The sequence below is a fragment of the Theropithecus gelada genome, chromosome X (assembly GCF_003255815.1).
Source record: "Theropithecus gelada isolate Dixy chromosome X, Tgel_1.0, whole genome shotgun sequence".
Taxonomy (NCBI): Eukaryota; Metazoa; Chordata; class Mammalia; order Primates; family Cercopithecidae; genus Theropithecus; species Theropithecus gelada.
This window is the reverse complement of record NC_037689.1, coordinates 74,679,200-74,691,307: the sequence shown is the minus strand read 5'-3', so window position 1 is coordinate 74,691,307 and position 12,108 is coordinate 74,679,200. Positions and strand designations below refer to the sequence as shown.

Here is a 12,108-nt window from a genome sequence, read left to right as displayed (position 1 = left end):
TGTTTTCATGATAGTGAATGTGTTCTCATGAGATCTGATGGTTTAAATGTGCATGGCCCTTTCTCTCTCTCTCTCTCTCTCTTCTCTACTCTCCTGCTCTGCCATGGTAAGAAGTGCTAGCTTCCCCTTTGCCTTCTGCTATGATTGTAAGCTTCTTGAGGTCTCCAAGCCATGCTTCCTGTTAAGCCTGCAGAACTGTGAGCCAATTAAACCTATTTTCTTTATAAATTACCCAGTATCAGGTATCTCTTTATAGCAGTGCAATAACAGATTAATACAGTGGGTGTATAAGTCCTGCTGCTCAGGGATGGAGAACTTTCACCAGAAAATTAAGTCATAGTTCCATTAAATTGGATCCTGAGACTGATTCTTAGTGATTTGGGGCTCTCCACAAACCAACAGGCAGAGAAATAATTGTTGTACTTACTGAGGTGATTGATTATGATTATCAAGGGAAAATTGTACTGCTACTAAACAGTGGAACCAAGGAAAACTATTACTGACTGGAACTCAAAAGATTCACTCGGATGCCTTTTCTCCTTCCTGGCCAATTGACCATTTTCGGTGAAAAACTGCAACAAATACAAGATTTCCAACAACTCAAACCCTGCAGTGAGACATATCTGAATTATTCCACTAGGTAAAACAAAACCCATCCAGCCAAGATGTTGCAGATGGCATAGGAAGATAAGGAATTGGTTGTGTAAGAAGAAAATTATGATGACCAACTTATGACTCCTTAACAGCTGGAAATCAAGAAATGAAGCAGCCATGCTTTTCTTGACTTCTTTTTCCCTCTTCCCACTGACATTGCCTTATATGAAGAGTAATGGTGGTGGCTAACATTTTAGTTTTAGGTCGAAATGTAGAATTGACAATATCTTGAAACTGGATGGTAGCTAATGAGAATTTATGTGTTCTCTATGCTGAGGACATGAATATTTTATCTGGATAAGCAAAAAGAGTGAACGCTGTGGAGAAAAGTAACGTGGGCTATGCTGGATATTCTCAGGTTCTTCAGAGCCACTCTTCACTCATCTGTTCTGCTTGTACCAAGGGTGCTGTCCTTTGTGGATTGCATCAAGGCACTCTTTTTCTTCTGGCTTCCAGTTGAGTTTGGTCAATGGGAGACACCAACAGGAGATTAAAGGACAAAGTAGTTGTGTCCCTCTACCAAAGACTGCAGCTCCTGTCAGGGAAAGTCTTCACCTATAGCTAGTCTTCCCCCTTGCTTCTTCAAGAATAGAGGTCATGAGGGCTCACCAGTGTTGTTAATCCTAGTGAACTTCATTGAGACTTATTATTTAGTAACTCACTTTACACTTTATACTTTGTCACTTTATTAACCTCTCTTCATTGTCCTGTTTGAGGGTGACATCTGTTTTCTGCTGAAACTCTGAATGGCACATCAAACATCAATTTCCAACTATTTAACCCAAGTAAATTTTGAGATCTGCAGGGCCAAGTCATATTATTTTTCATCCAAGTATGTAAGCCAGAAACCTGGGACTCATCAATGACAAAACTCCTTGATATACTTCATTTTAAATATGCAATTTATAATTATTTTCCAACACTTTTATGCCAAAAATATATCTTTATTTCCTCTTCTTCTTTATTTTATCATTGACACTTTCCTTGTCCAATCCATTATCATTTTTTGCTTGGACTACTGGAATGGCCTAATCGGTCTTACTATTTTCCCTTTTGTCTCTCTGTAATATACTTTTTCTCATTGCAGTCAAAGCAATCTTTTAAAAATACCAATCTGCTCCCATCCATGACCCTACTTAAAACCCTTCAAATGTCTCTTATTACTTTAAGTACAAAGATAAAAGGTTTTTCTTTGTTTGTTTGTTTGTTTGTTTTCACATAGCCTACAGTGTCCAACATGATCTGGACTCTCCCGAATTTTCCAACTTATTTTCATATAATTCTCTTTACTCAGTGTGCTCAGGACCCTTTTTATTTCACTTTCACCAACAACCACATTCCTTCCTGCCTCAGGGACTTAGCTTTCAATTACTTCTGCCTGAGATTTACCTGATTTATACTACTCATACTTCAGCTTTCTGCTCAAATTTCACAGTAAGTTGAGACTTAATTATTAGTCCAGGATTCTCACCCCTGCCATTATAAACTCTCATAGGCATTCTGTATTTCTTCTTTACAATGAAGTAGCTGAATTATTTGAAAAAGTCTTTTACTCCCCAGGAGACTATATGCTTAATAGGGGCAGGGTCTATGTGTGTTTCACTCACAACTCTATCCATTCCCATTCCTGACAATAAATGAGTGAATGAATAATCATGTGAGGGTGAGTGAATGGATAGAATGGAAAGGTGGCACGAGTTATGATACCTAAAACTATGCTTCACACAATTCTTAGATATATGACTGCCCACTTTTCTGAGTGACAGATTTAGGGCTCTGAGTTTGTGGACAAATAATCAGAGAGCTAGTCTCTATTATTTATGCTTCCAGATGAACCTTCAAATAATTTTGCCAAATTCTAAAATCAATTCTTTTGGGATTTTAATTGAAATTGCTTAAAACAAGAAATTTAATTGTAGGAGAATTTGTCTATTTGTAATGTTCTTCCTCTCTTCTTTATTTACTTAACTTTTATTTTATATCTCTTAATTAAGTTTCATGACTTTCTTTATATAACAACTTAAAGTATAATAATAATAAATAAATAAATTAATTTAAAAAAATAATAATAATAATAATTCCATAAATTTCTTGTTGGTGCTACTTTATGTCCCTGTTGCTATTGTGAAAGTATTTCTTACCTGGCAATATTTCCCTTTAATTGGTTATTTGTGGTAAAAGGAAAGTAATTGTCTTTTGTTTATATCATACTGATTCTTCTTATTAATTTTTAAAGTTTTGATTATTCCACTAATATCTTATATGGTAAAAATATATCTAGTAATAAACATAATCTTAACCCTCCTTTAAAAGTTATATTTTTATTTGTTTTACATATTATTGAATTGGCCAGAATGTCTGGAACAACACTGAATAGCTTCAATAGCCAACATCATTTCCTGTGTTGTACCATTAGTTGTGACGTTATTTAAGATAAATTTGGAAATAGTGTATTTCCTTTTTCCTAAATTTCTATATGTATTTTAAGAAAAGCAATGGGTGTTAAATTTTATCAGATTCTTTCTACATATTCTTCTTTATAAAGAGCCACTTCTTGAATTTATCAATTACTGTCATTATCTTCTAACTACTGCATTTTTCTTTCTGTATGCTTTTTGTTTGTGATATTGCTTTATTTCTAAATTCTTAAAGTTAAATGTTTAATGTATTTCATTAAAAATAATGGTAGTATTTAAGGGTATGGATTTGACTAAGTAGTTTTGGCTACTGAAATTGACCAATACTTGGTATCCCAGCAGGTAATAAGGGATATCAGGAGCAATTTTTCACCTAATACAAGTGAAAGAGTTTATAGGACTCATGCCCCCTTGGTATGAAGTTTAGACTCTTAGATACATGAGTAATGATCACAGCATTTGAAGGTCTTAAATGTTATCAACATCTTATCCAAGGTTAGTCCTTAGTCATCTATTATAGCTGTACATAGTTGTTTAATTTGATGAAAAAGAAAACACTTTAAAATATTTTGAAGTGCTATGGGCCTGAAGCCTCTAAATAAATAGTTGAATTTACATGATAAGGCAATTATGGGATATTTATAAAAGAGTAATTAATATACTGTCAAAAAGGGAGTAAAATATGAAACTATAAAATATAAATATGTGTAGGTGGGAATGGGGGCAAAGTTGGGCTCATAATTTTAGATCTGTTACAGGTACACCAAAAGCTAAATAAGTAATACTAATTATTCACATTGAATATATCTCAAGTGATGAAATAAAAGAAAGAGTGGTTGTATAGAGTAAAATTTATTATAGGGTTGTAGAATTCATACAACCTAAACTCCTTACAGCATTCAGCACCTACACAATTTTGTGCATTCCGCAATACACATATTAGTGAGAAAGAATCACTGCATTAGTTAAAAATGACTGTTTCATGAAAATTGTTCACATATAAGTCAGGTTAATTACAGAGCACCTAACAGAACTGCAAAAATGTAATTTCTAAATTCAAGAAAGTTGTACAAAATGAAAAACAAAACAAACCAACAATGTTAAGAGACCTGATATATTTTACACAAAAAGTTCAAAAACAATTTTAAATATTTCAAATTTTAAAATTGCTCCACCATAAGATGAATAAAGAGCTTACTTAAAGGAAAAGAAAAAAACAAACAAACAAAAAAACAACGGATGGAATTTATTGTCAGGATGTTAGGTGACATATTCATGCTGCTTTCAGAAATCTAAACCCTATAAATTCAAAGAAAAAATGAAAATCATATAATTTCAGTTTCAAACAGCAAGCAATGCCAATTAAACTAAAATTTGACAAGAGCTTGCAGTGGTTAGTAGTTTTTTTTTTTTTTTTTCCTTTTACTAAAAGCATAAGCAATAGAGTAAATGCATGAGTAAATATCTTGAGTATCCCATAAACTTTAATGTTAAAGTCATATTGTAAATCTCTGACTTCTTATTACCAAGGATACTCTATCTGTTGCCTCTTACTCTTGACAGATCTTGGTCTCAACAATAAATTCGTTGGGGAAGTGTCTAATCTTCCAGCATTTATCAATGGCACGTTTGTTGAAACCTGTAAGGAAATGTGCAAAACAAGTGGCTTTTGAAATTTTTGTGGAAAGGAAAACATATCTAGACTTGTTCCCCACATTTTCCCGTATTCCACCTCCACTTTCCTCTACTGTGTAACACAGGGTGAAGGAAGGAATACATTAGTTACTTACCCAGCAAGAGGTCTCTGCGACGAAGGCGGAAGGACTTTCTGTTGTTGCAAAGTTGGTAAATAAAGATGCCAAGGTTACTAACATCACGAATTTCCTCCACAGCAACTAGGTCTTCACGAACCACATAAGTTTGAGGCAGGTATCTGCCACTCTGAAAATCAAAACCAAAGATTGAAATGAGAAACTTTTTTCCTTTTTAACTTAGAAGTTCAGGAGTAAAAGTGCAGGTTTGTTACTTAAGTAAACTTGTGTCATGGGGTTTGTTGTACAGATTATTTAATCACCCAGGTATTAAGCCTAGTACCCACTGGTTATTTTTCCTGATCCTGTCCCTTCTCCCATCTTCCAGCCCCTGAAAGACCGCAGTGTGTGTTGTTACCCTCTATGTGACCATGTGTTCTTTTCATTTGGCTCCCACTTATAAGTGAGAGAACATATGGTATTTGGTTTTCTGTTCCTGTGTTAGTTTGTAAGGTTAATGGCCTCCAGCTCTATCCATCTCTCTGCAAAGGACATGATCTTGTTTTGTTTTGTTTTTTTCTGTGATTTTTTTTTTTTTTTTTTTTTGGCTGCATAGTATCCCATGGTGTATATGCATCATATTTTCTTTATCCAGTCTATCATTGACGGACATTTAGGCTGATTCCATGTCTTTGCTATTATAAATACTGCTGCAATGCACATACTTGTGCATGTATCTTTATAATAAAATGATTACTGGCACATACCCAGTAATGCAATTTCTAGGTCTAATAGTATTTCTGTCTTTAGGTCTGAGAAATCACCACAGCACCTTCCATAATGGCTGAACTAATTTACACAGACACCAATGGTATATAAGCATTCCTTTTTCTCCACAACCTAGCCAGCATCTGTTATTTTTTGACTTTTTAATAATAGCCATTCTGACTGGTGTGAGATGGTATCTCATTGTGGTTTTGATTTGCATTTATCTAATGTTCAGTGATGCTGAGCTTTTGTTCAAATGTTTGTTGCCTGCATGTATGTCTTCTTTTGAAAAGTGTCTGCTCATGTCATTTGCCCAAATTCTTAAGGACACTATTTAAATCCTTTCCTATACCAGATAATGACTGTAAAAAAATAATCTTTATTTTTTAGAGCAGTTTTAGGTTCACAACATTTTTTATTTGAAAATTATTTCAATAAAATGAAATGTTTTGGCCAAACTCATTATGTTTTAAAAAAACAAGGAAGTAAAATTACTTGGAGGTGCTTATGTAAAAATTTGACTTCCAAAATACATACCGCCAGTTTACCAAAGAGCTCTACCAGATTTTTTGGAGGCATAACAATAGAGGTATTGAGGGGCATCAGATAGCAGTTCCCCAGCAACAAGTCCAGGTAAGCAGTCATTCCCTGTTAGGTAGGGGAAAAAAGTCAGGTAAGACATAGAAGGCATTAACATTGCAAATTTTCCAACTACCATTAGATCAAGCAGCTACATCCTTTCAAAATCAACTAATGTGTATTCAACAACAAAAGAATGAAAAGGCTTTGCCTCAAAAACATGTGCATTCATGAATGAATTTAATACCTGCCAATGAAGTAAAAAAGAGAGAGAGAGAGGAAAAATAAAATCCTGGAATATTTATAGGAATGAGAAACCTTTTCAAAGTCATGAATAATTGCTGCAGGGTCACTATCAGAGAAACTGGGGACAGGCACATCAATGATTGCAATGTTGTCATCCTCACGAATGTCAGCCTCCTCAGCCACAGGCAGGAAGTTAGGCTCTCCTCCACGAAGGGAATTTGCAGGATCCTCAGAATCAAAGAAGCACATCTCTCCACGGTAAATGGTGCTCTAAAAGACAAAAAGGGAAAATTACAATCTTCTAATACTCACCATCATGATATTTGAATGGTTTTTCACACTCATATCAATTCACTGTACTATGTGTTAAGCCGAGGCTTGTTGACTACAGTTATCACAATGAAGACAAATCAATTTTATGAACTGAAAGGCAACTTGAAAACTTTCCCTAAATCTTCTTTTCTCTAGTTACCACTACAGAATTTTTTAAGTCGCTACTAAATGTCTAGCAACTAGTAATTCAAAGTATAATAATTATAATTATTATTACCTTGGGCATGAAGTACTTGTAAATGCAGGCTCCACCAACAATAAGTCCTGCCAAGATGAATGAAAGGCCTAAGAGAGTAAGCATACATCTCCCAGAGGAGCCCTCTTTTTCCTGGGTGGCAACTCGGAGCTCCTATTTATTAAAAAGCAAAACCAAAAACAAAACCAGATTGTACTTTTAGACACATCGTTGATTTTGTATACAATTTACCTCCCTTGAAACCCAAGATTTTTTTTAAAAATGTTAACTCATTTTAATTGCAGTCTGAATTTATTTCAAGACAATTTGTGAATCTAATAGATGTTAAAAAATGTCTCCGATTGTATTAACCTTCCATTTTGGCATTTCTAAACCCAAATATACTTATGAAATTATTTCAAAATGCATGCATCAAGAACCAAATTAAAATTACCATTTATTTATGCAATGTCATATTATTTTTTATTTTGCTAAGAACACTTAACACGATATTGACTCTTAACACATTTTAAAATGCATAATATAGTATTAATAATAGGCACAATGTGGTAAAGCTGATCTCTAGAAATTATACTCAATAAACGGAAGTAATTACTTTTTGAACTAGTACGCTGATATAATCACTAACTTTCTGGGATATGGTTCTGTTTCTTCATTATTTTTTCCAAATCAGTTTGTCAACTTAAAAGAAAATTAGTATCCTTTGATTAATTTATTAACTGATTTTTCAAAAAGCTGTTTTCTGAATATTAGGTTTTAAAGGTAGGAGTTCTATAAGGTATATGTCATTTTCCCTATATTTTGGAAATTAAAATATTGAAGGGAGAGATATAAATTTAATGTCCCTAATTTAACTGAGAAATAAAAGTTTCTTAATATCGATCAATATTCTATAACTGTGTATTGCATGAATGAAGTATTTTCCAAGTCCTGAGTGGAACACTTGATTTTGAAGTGTAGCATTTGCGATAGCTAGACAGGAAAGTTGTCTGTGTAACAGTGACTGTAATATTTTGCTAAAACAATAATTTGTTTTGGGATTGAAACAAGACAGATCCAAAGCAAACAAGTAACTGATTGTGCCCTTCCCAGGGCAGTAGACTCCAATCTTTCCAATCCCGTATTTGTACGTCACAATATATCCTAAGCAACATTGTTACTCAAGGATTGAATAAATGAAGTAAGCAAACCTAGGCCCTGATCATTAATGGGTAAATCATTCAAATGGGTATATAAATCGAATTGTTTTAGTCTTTTAGGTCATTAGCTCTTTTTCAGGACAACTACTCTAATGTTTATCAGAGCTTAAATTCATTTGATGAAAATAAATGCATAGATTACAAGTTAATGCAGATGAAAGGACAGACAATCATTTGATAAAGGTTTATTTTTCCAAAAATGTTTTTTTTTTTTTGAAAGTCAAAGAAATTTGAGATCCCCATTTTGTTAGCTAAATTTATTTAAGTTCAAACCCTCCATTAATTAGTACTCTATAAACTTTGAAGGCTTTTCTGTGTCCCAGTAATTTTCAGGATCTTTTAATTATTTTTATTAAAAAACAAAACCCTAAACTAGGATTAGTACTACAAAGATAGAACTATAAATTTTGATTTGGAATTACTGTACAATAATCTAGAACTGGAGACTTAAAAATTATATTTTAGATGATTAAAATGAGTTTCATAAAGATAAAGTAACTTGCTCATAAGTCACATAATAGCTTAATTTGAAATTCTGAGATAAATACATTTATTTTTTCTGGCAACTGAGACATGAGAAGAACAGTTTGCCCTGTAATTTCATTTATTCTTTCAATAATTCAAGAAGTTTATTATTAAGCAAGTCCTAAATATTAGAATTTCAATTTCATAAGATATTACATGCTAGAAATAAGGATTTTTTTGTTTTCATTTGTATCTATTGGATTTCAGGTTGGTGTGAGCCATCAATTACCATAGCTAATTTCTCTTGGAACTCTTTTGAAGTGATTGTACACTATGTCTGACATCATATTTGTCATGCTCAACCTCTAGTGAGCTAGCTGATCAATGTATTACAATACAATATATCAAGTATTTTTATCAGTGTCCTGTAGTGGCCAGGTAAGGATCCTGTTACGTTTTCTCCAAAACCTAACAGCAAAGTATAATCAAAGTGCAAAGGCTCAGTTTTGTTTATTCCTCATCGCACCACAGTCCTGGCAGAAGTATTGCTTGCATATTAACTGAATCTATCTACAAGTCATGAAATGCTTAGCGGTGAGGAAAAAAAAAAAAAAAGGATTACTGTGTGGCTATATTTAACTACTGGCCTCTAATTAGACCTCCCAAAAAATCTGACCATGTTTAACCTACAAACTAAGCAGGAGAACAATTACATATTTGACCTCTGTCATTTAATCAAAACCTCAACAATGCAAGAGGGTGTTACTTTTGAGCTCTAAAATGTATAATACACAAAAGCTAGTTTTATTGCAGGATTTAATATTGAAAGTTTCCATAATAAAACGCTGGATAAGCACATTAACATTTCAAGTTGTGTGTACAATCAACTTTTACTACATGGATTCTCGTTTAACTCAAAGGACTTTTTATATCTCCACTTTGAACACAAAAGTTAAAACTGTATAGAGAACAACACAAGTTAGGACAGATCTGCAAGTTCCAACACTTTCCAGATTTCATAGAACACGAAGAAAATACTATTGCCCTTTAAAATTGAGATTATACTGAGGAGTAGTATATGAACCCTGAAAACATAGTAGGTGTTTAAAAGAAATAGAAATAGGACTAAATAAATAATGGACAACATTTTGGGGAAGAGCTTCTCCAGTTCCTGTCAAAGCTAGTAGTTTAAATTACAACACTGGACCTGCTTCAGATCTCTATATAGAGGGAAGGGGATGTTGTTCAACAAGAAAAATAAAAATAAAAAAAATTGAAAAGTATCCCCAAATTTGTTTTTACAAGAGAAGAGTGTTTTCTTTAGGAAATACCACTCTAAAAATATACTAGGCTCTTGCAGTAAAAGGGCACAGTGAACACCCTAAATTGGCACTAAGACCTACCTCAATTTTGACAGCTCCTTTATCTAATGTTTAAAGCCACCTGTGACCAGAGAGAAACTGAAAATACTCGCGCGCTCAAGCAGACCACTTGCCCCAACCCATACTGCTTGGAGTTAAAAGTGCCCTTTGCTCCTCACCCCACCTCCACGAACACTCAGAGATGGTAGAAAGATTTAGAGTCTTAGAACTTCATCTACACCAAAAGGAAAGAAAGAAATGTTAAATCTCCCGGTCTTGCTCACCCCCTTGTGTCCCCTCTGTTCCTGGGGAGACTATGCGCGTCCCTGGAGGTGGGGACTGGGCGACATGCCCCTCCTTGATCCCCAGGTCCCTACACGTTACCCAAGAGACAATGACAACCAGTCCCAGGGCATCTCCTCAAACTCTCTCGGACATCCCTCCAGGATAGGTGGTGTGGGCTGGAACAGACTGAACATGGCACGACACACGGGAATGCAGAGTGACATAGGGTGCGGTAAGCAGAAGGTGCCGCGAGGAGACAGAACCGAGACGACCGGGTAAACCCCAGAGACAGCGTAAGAGGCGCAAGAGGGGCCCTCCCAGGGAAACTTCATTTTCTCCTTTGCTACCAGCCCTCTTTCCTTCGCCCACCCGTTCCCAACCCCGCCCTGGGACAGCTACCTTGCCGGTCAGTATCTGAGTTCTGACCGTGCGGCTCAGGAGGGCCTCCACGTCTTGCCGCGCCTCCTCCTTTTGCACCGCGGTGGGGGTATTGAAGGCGATTTTCACCATAGTGAATCCTCGGGCTGCGCGGTACGGCGCTGCTGGAATCAGCGTCCTGGGCTGCAGATTACAAGAGGAGATCCTGCTAGCCCGAACAGCACTTACTTAATCTTCAGTCTAACACTACTGCAAGCCGAGGTCTGGGATACTTATGACGCAGCCCCAAACTGGGGGGAGACTGTGGGCGGGCCCAGGGAAGTGCCTAAAGGGAGGAGCGAGAGGGGGCCCAAAAGGGGCCCAAGTGCCTGAGTTGGGGGTTTGCGAGGTGGGGCGGATTTGCCACGGGGGGAAGAGGAGGGGAAATGGAGCCCTTGGCCAGCTCAGGCTAAACGTGCCTCACCTGCACCTCAGGCATGCTCCCACCCACTCTCTGCAACTTCAGATAAGAGCAAGACAGGAAGGAAGCCTGCTGTGTCTTGTCTGTCTGCCTCTGTCCAGGCCACAATAGCCCCTGACTCTGACTGTTTTCTCAAACTTGGACCCGACTCCCCGCAGGGCCTGGGACTGTAGCTTGGCAGTAACTCAAATTTCCTTAGCTCTGGACCCACCCAGGCCCCAAAAGCGCCGTTCTACAAAGGTTTTGTTCCTTGATAATAATATCTTTCTTTTAAAGAACACCTAGAATCCTGTTTATAGTTACCCGGTTCATTCTTTCAACAAACTGCTGTTTTTTAATATTTGCTTGCTTGTGTTTTGCAATTTTAATATCTCAACCTAAGGGGATGCTAGATCAGAAAGATAGGGCTCCTGCCTCCCCAGCACCCCATTTTGTAGATAAGACATGATGAGACAGAGAAGGGTGGAAAGCTTATAATAAATTCCTGAAATAATCTAGATTTTTCACTCTTCCAGGTCAGGGAAACTAGTGTAAAATCTCAACCCAGAGACTGTTTCTGTTCAGCCACCAGCTGTGAAACCTACAGGGAAAAAAGCAAACGTGTGTGTGTGTGTGTATGTGTGTGTGTTAATGTGTGTGTGTACAAGTACTTATGTGTTCAGGAAGGTGGAGGTGGAGCTGGAGGATACAAAATTTAGCCAGATGCTAATACCGATCTAATGGAGGAAAAAACAGTAACTTCAAAGGGGCTGAGTTAGAAATTATTCTTGGAACATTTACATGTGCAGCCAGTATAATCAAGCTGTTTCTTCACAGTCAATTTTTCCAGGTTAGTGATACTGATAGAGAACCTTACCAAGTACAATTCAGACTTTGGAGGTTGGTGACTTGGGTAGCACTGGTACACAGTTTATAAATAGTCCCGCTGCAGAAGACAGGAGAAAGGTCTGTTGTGTGAAGACAGTAGCACTTACCAAAACAACAGCATCAAACAAAACAAAACAAAGAAACAGCTT

The 12,108-nt window shown here is 36.2% G+C and overlaps 1 protein-coding gene across 2 annotated transcripts; it reads right to left on the bottom strand.

Moving 5' to 3' along the window:
- Window positions 1–3,907: 3,907 nt before the first annotated feature.
- On the bottom strand, window positions 3,908–11,145 carry ITM2A (integral membrane protein 2A). 2 transcript variants are annotated; one of them, XM_025372185.1, is made up of 6 exons: window positions 10,654–11,145; window positions 6,966–7,097; window positions 6,488–6,685; window positions 6,128–6,238; window positions 4,862–5,012; window positions 3,908–4,710 (listed from the first exon to the last, which is right to left on the bottom strand). In XM_025372185.1, the coding sequence occupies exons 1-6, from the start codon at window positions 10,762–10,764 to the stop codon at window positions 4,622–4,624; spliced, it is 792 nt and encodes a 263-aa protein (XP_025227970.1). In that variant the 5' UTR covers window positions 10,765–11,145; the 3' UTR covers window positions 3,908–4,621. The 2 variants fall into 2 exon arrangements, with proteins under 2 accessions (XP_025227970.1, XP_025227971.1); XM_025372186.1 differs by lacking the exon at window positions 6,966–7,097 and having other exon boundaries at window positions 10,654–11,101.
- Window positions 11,146–12,108: the final 963 nt, after the last annotated feature.